General features: G+C 42.4%; 1 protein-coding gene across 4 annotated transcripts in view; it reads right to left on the bottom strand.

Moving 5' to 3' along the window:
• Positions 1-15,412, bottom strand: part of STAT1 (signal transducer and activator of transcription 1) — a 43,623-nt gene extending 28,211 nt beyond the window's left edge. For 2 of the 4 annotated variants that reach the window (XM_047773082.1, XM_047773084.1), the window contains exons 1-7: positions 15,225-15,412; positions 14,760-14,901; positions 11,711-11,839; positions 10,575-10,719; positions 8,767-8,865; positions 1,748-1,837; positions 667-745 (exon numbers count right to left, since the gene is read on the bottom strand). In XM_047773082.1, the coding sequence (XP_047629038.1) occupies positions 667-745; positions 1,748-1,837; positions 8,767-8,865; positions 10,575-10,719; positions 11,711-11,838 (541 nt within the window). In that variant the 5' untranslated portion in view covers position 11,839; positions 14,760-14,901; positions 15,225-15,412. The remainder of the gene's footprint in view (positions 1-666; positions 746-1,747; positions 1,838-8,766; positions 8,866-10,574; positions 10,720-11,710; positions 11,840-14,759; positions 14,902-15,224) is intronic. The other 2 variants (XM_047773086.1, XM_047773085.1) reach the window with 2 other exon arrangements.
• Positions 15,413-15,690: the final 278 nt, after the last annotated feature.

Consider the following 15,690-nt stretch of genomic DNA (forward strand, 5'->3'; position numbering starts at 1 on the left):
TCAGTGGGCTAGGCATACGAAGCAAAATGAGTAATACATAACCCGTGGGTATCACTGGGGGTGGGGGTTGCTCCCCAGAGATCACTTGGCAAAGTCTGGAGAGTTTTGGTTGTCACTACTGGGATCAGGGGCTAGTTCTACTGCCATCTAGTGGGCAAAAGTCAGGGATGCTGCTAAACAACCTATAACACACAGGACAGCCCCCAAAACAGTTGTCTGGCCCCAAATGTCAACAGCACTATTAAGAAACTCTGGCCTGGGTTATCAAGAAGCCAAAACTAGTAATTCAGTCATACAGTATGTGGCAAACGTGAAGGAGTATTTGCCTTTGTTATCTAGCACAGATATGAAAAATTATAGCCGGAGTTCCCGTCGTGGCACAGTGGTTAACAAATCCAACTAAGAACCATGAGGTTGCGGGTTCGATCCCTGGTCTTGCTCAGTGGGTTAACAATCCGGTGTGGCTGTGAGCTGTGGTGCAGGTTGCAGACACGGCTCGGATCCCGTGTTGTTGTGGCTCTGGCGTAGGCTGGTGGCTACAGCTCCGATTCGACCCTTAGCCTGGGAATCTCCATATGCCGCGGGAGCGGCCCAAGTAATGGCAAAAGACAAAAAAAAAAAAAAAAATTACAGCCAATGGACCCTGCTCTAAGTGTTAACTCTTACCTCTGTTCTGCAAGGTTTTGCATTTAAAGTCATATTCATCTTGTAGATCTTCTAGGGTCTTGATTTCATGCTCTATACACTACAAATAAAGACATAATAAACAAGTTTTCCACTATACTTAGGACAAAGACTTTAGGAAACAGATTACTGTTTCTACAGGACCCAGAAAACCATGGAAACAATCCTGCTCCCTTGAAGATGGACCAGACTTCCAAAATTCTAATCCCAAACATGAAATAATTTCTATTAATAAGTATGTAATAACCTTTTTAGAAAAAAAAATATATGGCTGTTTCTGGACTGGGTCACTTGATATCTACGTTAATGATGTGTTTCCCTCAGAGGCAGCAAGATGAAGTTGCTCCAAAGAATGTGGAGTGTGGCAAGATGTTTTCTAAGCACAAAGTCAAGGCCATGCTCGTGTGACCCAGACACCCAAAGGAGAGTGCGTCCCTTAGTGGGAAGGCTGTTTCCAGAGACACAGCCTGATGCAAAGCTGGACTCCTCACCCTTGCCCCCAAAAGCCCCACCGTGGAGGGGAGTGAACACACACCACCAAGGACACCACTTCCATAAATGGTCTGGGAAGCTGTATTTTAAAATTATTGTGGATATTTTATTCTGAACAGAAATGTATCAAAATTTCTTTTGTTGATATGTTTTTATTTCCCTGCAAGTCTGAGAATAAGACAGGTGCTTGAGGAGGATGGGCCATGTTTATCCTGGGGCTCTATGTAACCCCGGGAATGCCCCAGTTTCAGAGGTGCAGACATAAAAGGCTACTTAGAGTGGCAACAGCTTGTTTAATGGGTGATGGGGGCAAAGTCAACAGTTACTGCACAATCTTGCAAGGAAGGAAAAGATAAGCTCAATGTATGGAAGTAATAACAGGGGCCATAAATGTCCATCTACTCATTGGTTTCCCCAATGTGTTTATTTACGGTTTGGAACTTGAGCAAAACTTTTCTTCTCAACTACTTAAAAGACAGAAATCAGTTACAACGTTTAGACTAGGGCAAATGAAATTTTTTTTCTCTACAAAAAGTTAAAGAGAAGATGTATATATTTACTAAACACTCACCATAACTTTGTCCTTCACATTTCTGACTTTGCTGTCAAGCTCCTTATGTTTGTCTAACATCACAGTGCTCTGGATATTCCCTGACTGAGTCTGTAATGGAAGGGAGATGGTTAACAGCCATTATTTCCTCCGTTGTATTTACCTGCGGGTGAAACTTCAAAGTCAAGTCTTTACCCTGTGCCCCACCTAACTCCCAGACCTTCCAAAACCTCCCGAAGGCCTCCCACATGAGTGTGCACAAGAAAACAGCTCAGTTCCCAAGGCCCTGGAAAATGCTGGCAAACTGTTAACAAGACTACAGAAATACTAGGGTCAGTTCATGCCTAAAATAAATATTATTTCTGGAATTTTCCATTAACTCATACAGTTGCATGGGACCACAGAGAAATTTTTTTCAGGGTTTCTCAAATTCTGTAAACAAGATTATTCTCATTAACCCTGTACTTCAAAGCCATGTAATTCTGCAGACTAGCAGCATCTTACTTACCACATGGGAGTTTGTTGGAAATGGAGACTCTCAGGTCCTAATATAATTACTGAATCAGAAACCCCATTTTGACAAGATCCCAGAGGATTCAGAGGCATATCAAAACTGAACAGTACTGGAGTTCCCATCATGGCACAGTGGTTAACGAATCCGACTAGGAACCATGAGGTTGCAGGTTCGATCCCTGGCCTTGCTCAGTGGGTTGAGGATCTGGCATTGCCATGAGCTGTGGTGTAGGTCACAGACAGGGCTCGGATCCTGCGCTGCTGTGGCTCTGGCGTAGGCTGGCAGCTACAGCTCCAATTCGACCCCTAGCCTGGGAACCTCCATATGCCATGGGAGCGGCTCAAGAAATGGCAAAAAGACAAAAAAAAAAAAAACAAAAAAAACTGAACAGTACTGCCAGTAGGACATCAATTAATATTTGCTACTCTACAGCAATAATAAATATCAACACAACTGCACTGGGTACATTTAGTCTTCATCCTTGATAGCCAGAAAACATCTGGTTATACTGGGATCACATTAAAATTGTAAACTCATGAAGAGCCAGTATCTTTATGATGCTGTTTTTAATTCTTATGCTTCTATTGGTTCTCTTTTGTCTAACTGCAACACTACTGATACAATGTTAAGAAGCGGTGGAAATAGTGGACATCCTTGCTTTGGTTCTTAGTGATTGACGCTTTCCCAATAAAGTAAGATCCTATCTCTGGAACTGAGAGAAGTATATTTTAATATGTTAAGAGGGTATTCATCAATTCCTATTTTATTGAATATTTTTTATCAAGGATGGGTGTTGGATTCTGTCATATCTTTTCAGCATCTATAGAGATAAGCATATGCTTTTTTCCTTATGTTTTTTGTTGTTGTTTTGTTTTTGTTTTGTTTTGTATTGCCTTTTCTACAGCCACTCCCTCAGCATATGGAGGTTCCCAAGCTACGGGTCTAATTGGAGCTGTAGCCACCAACCTACACCACAGCCACAGCAACGACAGATCCGAGCCGCGTCTGCGACCTACACCACAGCTCACGGCAACGCCAGATCCTCAACCCACTGAGGGAGGCCAGGGATTGAACCCACAACCTCATGGTTCCTAGTCAGATTCCTTAACCACTGAGCCATGATGGGAACTCCCTTTATGTATGTTTATACAATGAATAACATTAATGGATTTTCCAGTCACAATCTACGCTTGTAATCTGAAATAAACCCTATTTGGTCATGATGTATTATTTTCCTAATTAATATTTAATTCTGATCCCTAATATTTAGGGCTTTTACACTGAAATTCATCCCCAATTTTCTTTTTTGTTCTACTTATTAGGTTTAGATAATCAAAGTTATTCTTTGTTCACAGAAGATGTTTGGAAGTTTCCTTCATTTTACATATTTTCCTATATTTTGTACTTTCCATATTTTATATTTTCTATATCTTATATATCCCTATATTTTATATATTCCTATATTTAATATTCTGTATTTTATATATTTTTATATGTACCTATATATACATATATATATACAGGTAAAATTCAAAGCATGTGAACGATATCAGAATAAAGTGAGCATTAGAAATATATGAAAATATGGTTATCCTCAGATGCCAAGTCACTAAGTGACAAATGGGGCTGCTCGGGCCATTCAGAATGAGGCGTCACCTTCAGCAGAGCATTGGGGCTTCCTGTCTCTGCAGAGAAATTGTTGCTGTTTTCTGAGGCAGCTGGATGTGGCCTACTGGCTCTGGTAACAGCTGAGACACTTCACTCAGATGAGGGACCAGGTCACAGTGGAGGATCCTGACTTTGGGGAGGTCCTTCTCCCCAAACTATCAAGGGCTGGCTTAGTGACAGAGGTATAAACAATAACGGCTGTGACCATGCAGCTGCCCTCCTAGCTACTATACTCCCTTCCTGCTGGCACACTGGGGGATGCTTGGTGGAAAGAAATCTGCTTCAAATTTAAGCAACAGTACATCCAAGTTACCCAAACACTTTGGTACTCCCTTATTCCTTCGGTACTCCCTTACTCCTTCCTGTCGCTCCCCTTGCTCCTCCACTTCCCTACCCCCATCTAGTAAGCAGTGGCTTAGCTGATACCCTACCACCATGCACTTAAAAAGTAACCATACCACTGTGACCACTCTACACTTTTGATTCTGACACTATGTCCACGGTGAGTCTTTAACTTTATAAAAAAAAAAAAAAAAAAAAAGAGGCTTAAAACAACTTTTCTTTTGGCTGCACCCATGCATGGCATGCAGAAGTTCTTGGGCCAGGGATCAAACCCATGCCACAGCAGTGACTCGAGCCGGTGCAGTGACAATGCCAGATCCTGTGGGAACTCCAAAACAACACACACTTTTATCTCATAGTTCTACAGGTCAGAAGTGAGGTAGGCTTGCCTAGGGTTAACTGCTCTGGGTCTTACAAGGCTGAAATCACGTTGGGTATATTTATTCATATTTTATCACCCAACTCTTCTCTTATTAGTGGATATTTAGTATGCTCTGATGCTTCTCTTTTTTAACAGTGTTGCAGTGATCATTCTTGTGTATATGTCTTTGAAAATTTGTGGGAGTGTTCATACAATATAGTTGTAAAAGTGCAAGTGTCTGGCTAGAGGATTTTTTTTTTTTTCTTTTTAGGGCTGTCTGCACAGCATATGGAGGTTCCCAGGCTAGGCATCAAATCAGAGCTGTAGCTGCCGGCCTACACCACAATCATAGCAACTCGGGATCCGAGCTGCGTCTGTGACCTACAGCACAGCTCACAGCACTGCCGGATCCTTAACCCACTGAGCAAGGCCAGGGATTGAACCCACATCCTCATGGATCCTAGTCAGATTCGTTTCCGCTGAGCAATGACAGGCACTCCTTGAAGGTTTAAATTGGGTAGTTGCAGTGGTCCCAATTTTTATCTCAATCTGCATTTCCCCTAATGGTTACCTTTTTCCCATTTCCTTGCCCATATTATCTATTAACAACATATTTTTTCATATTTTAAAATTAATGTTTACATTATCAAAATAATACTTGGATATTGTTTAAAAATAGTGAACACAAAGGCTCGTATAATGAAAAACAGAGGCAATTTCTGTTTTTTTGTTTTTTTTTAAATAGTGGTTAGTTACCTCCGTATTTCTAAACTTAACACTAAATCCCAGTGTTACTGATTTATCACCTTTAAACATCATGCATTGGCTTCCTGGAGTTTTTAAGTTTTTAAAGTTTCTTTAAAACCAGGAAACATCAGGAAACCACAGGAACACCAAACATTAAAGCTGGATGGGACCTTAGCCATCATCTATTGCCATTTTCTCATTTCATACCTGCACCTCTGTATTAGAGAGTTTTTATTAGAATTCGGTTACTATACACCCCAAAGAAAAACCTTCTGTTTAAGGAGGCTGTTCTCTTCAAGAGAATGAGCAGCTGTCCAAGTTCAAGGATAGAGGACAGGGACTCAGTGTCAGAAACCCCAGTCAGAATACCTGCATGTCTCACCTCACGGATCAGAAAACTGCAGAGACACGGAGTGACTTTTCTAGTGAATGGGCTTTAGGGTCAGACAATCCTAAGTTTCAATGCCAAACCTCATTAGCTCTGTGACTTGAGTAAAGTGTTTGATTTCTAAATCTTAAGTTTTCTCATCTGTAAAATGGGGATAAGAATATCTACCCTCAGGGATAGTTTTGAAAGCATTTATTGAAATGAAATTACGCTTATAAACGTGCTCAGCACAGCGTCTGACACATAAGAGTTACCATACGCTGCGTGCTTATTACTCAAGATCACGTAGATGGAACAGTAAAGAGAAACCTGGAGCTACTTCACGTCTTTCCCTTCAAAACCTGAAGGAAACGATGACCACCCACCAGTGATTTAGGACCCTCCGGACCTAAATTTTGGCCCTATGTACAATAAGATTTTTCACTACACACATACACACACACACACACACAAAAGAAGAAAGAAAAAAGAAAAACAAGCTTAGGGTGCTATAATGGAAGCAGATAAAATACCTATAGTCCAAGAAGTATCTACATATAATATTCTCAAACATTTTCTTAAAGTTCTTCTACTAAAACAAAGTAGTAATACAGAAAATATTTTCCTATACCAACATTTCTACAGAATTCTGTGCTCTTTAAACACTCTGAACCAACTCTGAATTTTGCAGGTTTTTAACTTGTTGAAATTCTTGCAGCTCCATGTAACTATCAACCAGCCTCAACTATCACTTCATGAACACTCTTGTTTCATCTGGCCCCCAAACTGGGTTATTTTGAAGCAAGTAACAGACATCACATCATTCCATACATACATACATCAGTATGAATAGAAAATACATGACTAAAATAAGTTACTTCAACAAGGGGGGAAATGGCCAAGAAGTGTTTCTAAACTTCCCAGCCAGCAGTGGGCTGGGTAACCTGGGAAAGGAGACACCTATGGTGCCTTTTCCGTTTTTCACCAGACATCCAGGATCTTCCCTCAAACCCCAGGGCAGACTTGCTTCTCTTGCTCGCAGCTGGGCAGTCCACTAAACCTCCTCAGGGGGGTTCACTGATAAGGCAGGCATTCTCTGAGAGGCTTAAGTGAACCACTCCCCAGGAAACTCACATTTTTAAGGGGGAGCCCAAGGCTGACAAGCCTTCAAGACCCAAAGCACATCCAGGAGGTAAGGTTGACCCGGGAGAGCAGAAATCACCTACTCTGCTGACCAGGGGCTAAATGCAAGGAGAGAAATGCCTGGGTACCAAGGGGGACAGTTCATGCTTCTGCCCATCTCTGCTCCTGGCTGTGCCCTCAAGTCTGAGATACAGGAGCAGCTCACTGCCTCACATCATTAAGATGAAAATCCCACATAATAATCAAAATTTCCTGCTGAAAAATCTCCCAGGTGCAGGTCATACTGAAGAAGGCACAGCTCTCTCACAGGAGACAATGTAGCCAGTTTTCTCCCTGAGAGACACTTTTTGTTTCCTAGGCTGGTCCAAGATAAACATTCTGAACTAGTCAGCCTGAATTTAGCACAAATAATATGTATCTTTACCTGCTTGGTGCACAAGGTGCTTTCAGTGTGACAGGGAGACAGAAACTAAATGGCCAGGGAAGCAGCTGATTTGTAAGGACCAAGGACCGGGGCAAATGCTCAGAAAGTGCATGGAGAACAGCATTCTCTATCACCACTTAAATTAGATGCCCCCACCCCACAATCTCACAGCTCACTCTCTTAGTTATTTGCCAGAGAAAGGCACATAGGACACATTCTACTGTGTACTCTGCCACCCCCCCCCTCCATATATAAGTGCTCTCCACCAGAATAATTCATACTTTAGTAATCTCACAACTGCCTGCCTGCTGGCTTGTTTCCACCACATCACTCAATGAAAAGCACAAATAAACGCCATGGCAACTTCAAAAACCTGCTGGACTCTGACCACCAGGAAGGTGTGTATTTGTATTAGAAAAATCATGATAAAAGAAAAATTCTGGTGTAACTCTGACTCATTCACTGTTTGGATATCTTACATGTTCAACAGATATTTGAGTACCATCCAAAACAAAGCTGTTGATTTTCCCCATCAATCCATTTTTTTCCAAGACCTACAGTGCCCTCCAAAAACCTTACTCCTGTCTTTCCCAGCTCAGTAAACATCTCCAAATGATGCAAGCCACAAATCAGTCATCCTTGACTCTTCCGGCTTCCTCACTCCCACATCCCGTCCTTCAATGTAAGTCCTATTGGGGAGTTCCCGTTGTGGCGCAGTGGTTAACGAATCTGACTAGGAACCATGAGGTTGCGGGTTCGGTCCCTGCCCTTGCTCAGTGGGTTAATGATCCGGCGTTGCCATGAGCTGTGGTGTAGGTTGCAGACGCGGCTCGGATCCTGCGTTGCTGTGGCTCTGGTGCAGGCCGGCAGCTACAGCTCCGATTCAACCCCTAGCCTGGGAACCTCCATATGCCGAGGGAGCGGCCCTAGAAAAGGCAAAAAGACAAAAATAAATAAATAAATAAATGTAAGTCCTATTGGTACCATGTCCAAAACATAATGGAATCTGGCTAGGTCTCGCCACTTCTACTGACTGAGCCTCTATCTCACGCACTTCACCCTCCGCTCCCTTGGTCTGCTGCAAGAGCCTGCTATCTGCTACTTCCTTTCCTGCCCCAGCAACTCAGAGAGGTTTCCTGACCCTGATCTAAAGAAACAACCCCACCCCCTATACTCCACTACTGTCCACACAGTATCTTGCTTTCTTATCTTCACAGCAACCAACACTATCTGAAAAGATTTGATGTGTTGTTTACCTTCCTCGCTAGAATGACTTCCATTAGATCAGAGTCCTTTCTCAAACCCCGCGTCTATAAAATCTCTGTATCTGACTTTTCTCACTTCTTAGGGCTATAAGATCAGAGGACTAGTCACCACTGCCTTGAAACAGGGCCTCAATAATACTTGCTGGATGAAGGAGTGGATTTTTATTTCATTATTATCTTTACGTTCAATTGTAAAGAGGAAAAAGTACCTGATTGAATCTCTGGGCATTTTCCAAGATCTTTCTTTCCTCCTTCAGACAGTTACAGATGATCATAGACATCTGTATTGGGTCTTCTTGAAAATTATCCTAGACATAGGTTGTCAGAATAAAAATTGATTAAATTTCAGAATGTTTAAACCATTGTGTTTTATACACTGAAATGAGTTTGTGCATATTCATTAAGAAACCTCATCCTGCACAAACTAAATTCTACATAAACTATTTTTGGTAAATTCAAGCTATTTTTGGTAAATTCAAACTATTCCTTTCACAAATTATAACAAAAACTGCTTCAACTTTCTAATTAAGTACAGGTACCTAATTTACTTCTTGATTAAAAAACCAAGTATTCTTGGAGTTTCCATTGTGGCTCAGCGGGTTAAGAACCTGACTAGTATCCATGAGAATGTGCACTCGATCCCTGGCCTTGCTCAATGAGGTAAGGATCCAGCACTGCTGCAAGCTGCGACACAGGTTGCAGACATGGCTTGGATCTGGCATTGCTGTGGTTGTGACATATGCCAGCAGCTGCAGCCCCGATTCCACCCCTAGTCCGGGAACTTCCATATGCCACAGATATGGCCCTAAAATCAAATAAGATTCTCTCCTGTATAGTTTCCATAATATTTTTAATTTCTATTGTTTGGGGCCCCAATTATCTTGTTAGGACCCAGAGAGAATACAAATGATAACTAAAATCATCCATGATATTCCTCTATTAATTTATCTGTTGGTCTCTGCTTTGAATTAGATCACAGATACTCTTCTCAGTTTTTCTGTTTTCTTGTCAAAGCTGGTTTGCAAAATACTATCACGTTTCTGTCCTTTTTTTTTTTGGCCCAGGGCATGTGGAAGTTCCCAGGCCAGGGATCAAACCCACGCCACGCAGCGACAACACCAGATCCTTAACCTACTGCACCACAAGAGAACTCCAATCATGCCTCTTTGTAACAGGTATAATCAAGCAAATTCCATAGGAAAGCAAATTTCTGTAAAGTTAATCTGGTTTTCCCACTCACTGGTATTATAACATCACATATACATTCCCAGAGGGGGGGAAAAAAGCTTCTAAATTACCCAAGTTAAACAGTTTGATTGTGAGGAGTAAAACAAGACAATGAGAGTGCTCATTCCCATTCAAACAGAAAAGTTCCATTAATACAGAAATAAAAATGGTACCCAGGCTTAAGGGATGCTGGGAATACTTCTGAAGAACTACAGCTTTGTAGCATACTCTCCTCCGCCTGGGACCCCGCTTGACTTTCGCTTCCAAGTACAGATGTCAAACCTTTCTGGACTTAATCTTTATCCGTATACCAAGCACTTAGACTGGACTCATCACTAAAGTTTCTCTGAACTTTAACATATAACTTTTATGTTAAAATATAACTCACAGCTCTTAAAATACAACTTTTCTTTGATCTATTAACAACTTAATATAAAACAAGGTTATAACACTGAATTTCTCTCAGAAATTCACAGCTCTTAAAATATAACTCTTCTTTGATCTATTAATAACTTTTAATAAAACAAGGTTGTAACACTGAATTTCTCTCAGAATTACTTATGCTGAAGCAATACTCTTAAGCCTGAACACTCCGTGTGGCTACAAAATGAACTGATATTTCATTTCACTTCTGCTGTAAGATACTAACCACCTAAAAGGCAGTTTATACATAGTCTGTGTACTTTTATAAATACCAATGGCGTGTGCTCAATAGTATCTGCTGAATGAAAAAAATCCTCTTATGTGAACATGGGAACATTTCAACTAAAATGCAAAAACCAAGTAATACCTGAAGGTTACGCTTGCTTTTCCTAATGTTATGCTGCAACAAAAAATTATTCTCCAAGGAAAATCGACTGTACTGATCATCCAGCTGCGACAGAAGGTCATGAAAACGGATGGTGGCAAACGAAACATCATTGGCAGCGTGCTCCCTAGGAGATTCAAATTTTACACACTTCATTTAGATACTACTTTAAAAAAACACACAAAAGCAGACATTGCTTTCTGTTCTGAAATTATTAAAAAATAAGGTATTTTCTTGGGTTTTATTTCTTTTTCTTTTTTGGTCTTTTTGCCATTTCTTGGGCCGCTCCCGCGGCATATGGAGGTTCCCAGGCTAGGGGTTGAATCGGAGCTGTAGCTGCCAGCCTACGCCAGAGCCACAGCAACACAGGATCTGAGCCGTGTCTGCAACCTACACCACAGCTCACGGCAACGCCGGATCGTTAACCCACTGAGCAAGGGCAGGGACCGAACCCGCAACCTCATGGTTCCTAGTCGGATTCGTTAACCACTGCGCCACGAAGGGAACTCCTGGTTTTATTTCTTTCTTTGAAACTGCCAATGCTTTTGGCAAGAGTTTGTACAATATTTCCATTATACACAATTACCATGAAAAATTCTAGCACCAAGACTGTTAACGCTGATTATCTCTGGAGTGAAAAATCAACAGGGGCTTTCACTTTCTATGTCGAACACTTTCAGAACATTTGAAACATTTGCAATGAATGAACAATACAATTCAATTCAAAACAAACCATATCGGTTTTAAGAGGTATTTCTTTGTATTACCTTCTTCATACTTCTAATCAGTGTTTTCCCATAACTTGGCTTTAATTATTTCCACTAACTTACTTCTTTCTTTTTTCTTTCAAAATAATTAGTATTAGCATTATCTAACTTGTCTAAAGTATTTAGGAGGATTTATAACTAAATCAACAAATACATAAAATTAACAACTAATGCATTTAGCTTTATAGAGACCGGTGCCATTTCTCAAGCCAACACACTTTTCTGCAACAGATGTTCCCAGTAGCTACTGGTGAGATTCATCTTCCAATCAACATGGCTCCAAGTTACTCAATCCACAAGTCATTTTCAAAGTGTAGAAAAACAACTTCTTCTGTCAAGTGATTTCCTTACCAGTCCTGATTTTCTAGCCACTGTGCCAGATATTGTCTGATTTCCATGGGAAAACTGTCATCGTAGAGCTGATGAACCTGCTCCAGGAATTTGGAGTCAAGCTGCTGAAGCTCATACCACTGGGACATCCTATAGGGAAACAGAACAAAGATCACGAAAGGAAGCCCACAGCGCCATAGAAAGCCAGTCCAGCATTGTGCTGCTTCTAAATAGTCCAAAACATAATTTGTCTCTGAAATACATTCTTTTTTTTTTTTTGGCCTTTTTGGGGCTTCACCTGTGATATATGGAGGTTCCCAGGCTAGGGGTCAAATCAGAGCTGTAGCCACCAGCCTACACCACAGCCACAGCAATGCACGATCCGAGCCACATCTGCGACCTACACCAGAGCTCATGGCCCACTGAGTGAGGCCAAGGATCAAACCTGCAACCTCACGGTTCCTCGTCGGATTCGTTTCCACTGTGCCACGATAGGAACTCCTGAAACATACTTTTAAAATGGTGTTTATATTCCAAAGCCTGTTTTTTAATTGAGTTTGGGGTCGGTATTTTTTTCTTCTCCAAAAAACACATTCTCAGATTTTGCTCAAAAGCCAACATATCAGGGAAGCCTTCTCTGACCACTTTCCTTAAATTGACACCACCTCTCACACCCTGGAAAACAGTATCCCTCCTTCCTGACGTATTTTTCTCCACTGCCCTTACCACTATCTGACCTAGCATGTATTCTCTTTTCTATTTTGATTACTGTCTGTTTTCCCCACACGAAGGCAGGTTTGGTGGTGGAGGGGGGTAGGGAGGGATGGCTTTGTTCACTGCTGTATCTTCAGAACAGTGCTAGACATAGTAGGCGTTCACCTGCCTTTAAAATGAATCTGCACTTTTATTGAATAAACAAATGGGAAATACTAATTAGATTTGCTTTAGGACAAGTAACACCTCTTTAAAAATTGCTCTCATAGGGAACTCCCATTGTGGCTCAGGGGTTTAAGAACCCCACACAGCATCTGTGAGAATGTGAGTTTGATCCTTGGCCTCACTCAGTGGGTTAAAGATCTGGCATTGCCATGAGCTGTGGTGTACGTCGACTGGTTGACCCCGTGCAGACTCAATCCCAGTGACTGAGTCAGCCGGGACACCTGGTCAACCCCACGCGGACTCAATCACAGGAAGCTGTAGCCACTGGCCTACCACCACAGCCACAGTCAGGCCAGATCTGAGCCACATCTACAACCTACACCACAGCTCATGGCAACGCCAGATTCTTAGCCCACTGAGTGAGGCCAGGGATCGAACTTGCATCCTCATGGATGCTACTCACATTCATTTCTGCTGAGCCACAATGGGAACTCCTACATGGCAGTTTTGAAGATAAAAAAATTAAAACAAAAACCTGATTTTGAGAAGTCCTAATATTCACAAGGAAAACGAAGAACCTCCCTTCACCAGAGCATAAATTAGGATTTACATAAGCACACAGCTGACAATATTCAGAACGAGTATAAGTGAATCTTGTCCTACCAGGCCTTTGGGGAAGGGGTCTGGATTTTTAAAATTACAGCAGGGCATGAAAGCGTGTGTGCATGCTGCAGCAAGCACACAGGTGCGGGCATGAAGACATGAAGCCATGTCTACGCCACAAATTTCCTTCCAAAGGAAGGAAAGGATGTGGTAGGACTGCAAAGCTAGTTACCATCACAAAATACCAGCAAAAATGGACCCAAGTCCACTCCTTTGGTACACTTGCTGCAGCAATTTGATTTTTCACTTCAAATTTATTTCACCTGAGCAGAAGACTCCAAATCTGCAGCACTTTCCTTCCCTACTAGGTGTCTAATACGGATATGCCTAAAGCAAATATACTGGCCAGAATGTCAACCAGCAGGAGCTACAACACCTCTTTTTGGGTGAGTGACCACAGGTGACTCCCATCCCTATCACCAGGTTGGCTGTTAAGACTGAATGAGCCAATACAGACAGCACCTGGCACGAGGCCGGCAATCAATAAATTCATGCTAACAAATCCCAAATCCACCCTATCTTCCCACTAAACTTGTTACCAACATAGGAAGTAGCAAGACTATCCTCCAATCACCTGACTTCCTCCTCTCCAGTCCCAAGGTCTCCTTCCTCCCTGCCTCCAACACTATTTCCCAAGCTAGTCTTCTGCTGACATGGGTTTTGGCCACATCCCTCTCTTGCTCCAAATTGCTAGTTTGCCCCATTACCAGGCTGATTTCCACCCTGACCCTATTTTCATCCTTTAATAAAGCAACCCAGTGACCAAATTACCTACTTTTTTGTTACTGTTTTTTGTTTTTTTTGTTTTTTTTTGTTTTTTTTTTTTTGGCTATGCTCAACATTTCTGCTTTGCTCCAGTTGTCACTCACCCTTGAAAGGAGCTTCCTCACAAATTTCTGCTTTTCTAAATTCTACCAGCATCCAAAAGTAGGTACAAATGCCCTTCTTCCATAAGCTGACACTCACCCAGAAACAATTAAGCTTTCATTGACTTTACGCCCCACTGCATTTTGTACCTCCATTAGAGCATCAGTCACTGTCTCCCTTAAAAAGCTCTGTGATGTCTACCCTGGGTTTCTGGAATTATGTCTTAAAAAAAAAAAAATCATCTCCACTTTGGAGAGTGTCCTGCACATAGTATGTATTCGACAGTTTGTTGAATTGAAATTCAACACATTTCAGATTGAATTAGAAAGTAAAGGGAAAATCATATTATGATTCAACAAATCTGAGTCCTGCACCAAACTGCAAACTGGAGTGTGCTGGTACCTCATGTCTTATTCCTGAACCATAAAAACAACCTATCCAACTTATAAAAAAGACATTCAAAGCGCAATCACACACTTATTTTTCTTCCCCCAAGCTCTTTGATATTAGAATTTTTTTAAAGACTATTATTCGGAGGTCTGCAGAACTATCACTTTTACATTCCAAGACCAAATTAAGCTCTTTTACCTTTAAACGTAGATATATAATTAAGTCCCGAGGCCATGTACTCATTTATTAGTTTCCATGAATATTTACTAACCTCCACCTTGTGCCCAAGCAAAGGGCTGATGATTCACACAAGCAGCAGCTACACACAGCACGTCAGAAGCCAAGGCTGTTTTGCCTGCACAGGGTGCGAGCGTCTTAGCTCTCTGGGGGTGGCACACGCAAACAAAAACTTTCTGCAGAAAGAAGAAAACGTGACTGTGGTGGAAAGGGGCAGGAAGGAGGGGAAAACGAGAGTAAATGGGAAGATGCAGTGTTTCCGGGGGCGGGGAGGATTCTATCTTACAAGACATTTTCTACTGCCAGAGAACGACTGGCTGGGGCAACCGTGCTATCACCGAGAACGAGCACCTGAGATTATGCGTTCTTTCCCTGATTTCGGATTAAATCTGTCAGCACTTAAAAGTCCGCCCTAGCCCGGCGTCCGGCTCCAGGGCCTCGACGACGCCAGTCCAGTCACTTCCCGCCCCGACACCAGGAACCTCACACGCCCACTCACTCTGTACTCTGGATCCCGCAGGGACGGGACGGGGAGCGGCTGTGCAACCTCTCCCGGGAGCGCCGAGTCACCTCTGTCCCATCTGAGGGTCTGACAAGCGTCCTTCTTGGTGTGGCTGGGTCTCTCCGCAAACCCAACGCTGGAAAACGAAAGTACCTGCTTGGAGAAAAGGCAGCGCCAGACGCCCCACCTCCTTCCGCTCCCGCCAATCACCCAGAGGCTACCTCTCTCAGCCAATCAGATGCGGCTGTTCCACGCTCGCGCCACCCCCCCCCAGGGGGGCCGCTGTTCAGCCAACCTGAAGGGTTGGTCCGTAGCCTTTGGGCGGGGCTCTCGGGTAGAGAACGGGAAGCTTCGCTCCGTGTTGTAAATTGCGGGTTATATTTACACATATTTTAGAGAACAGAAAGTTCAGTGTTTGCCTCTGCCCAAACTTTAAGATCGTTATATTAGCCCCAATCCTAAG

The sequence above is a fragment of the Phacochoerus africanus genome, chromosome 3 (assembly GCF_016906955.1).
Source record: "Phacochoerus africanus isolate WHEZ1 chromosome 3, ROS_Pafr_v1, whole genome shotgun sequence".
NCBI classification, from domain to species: domain Eukaryota; kingdom Metazoa; phylum Chordata; class Mammalia; order Artiodactyla; family Suidae; genus Phacochoerus; species Phacochoerus africanus.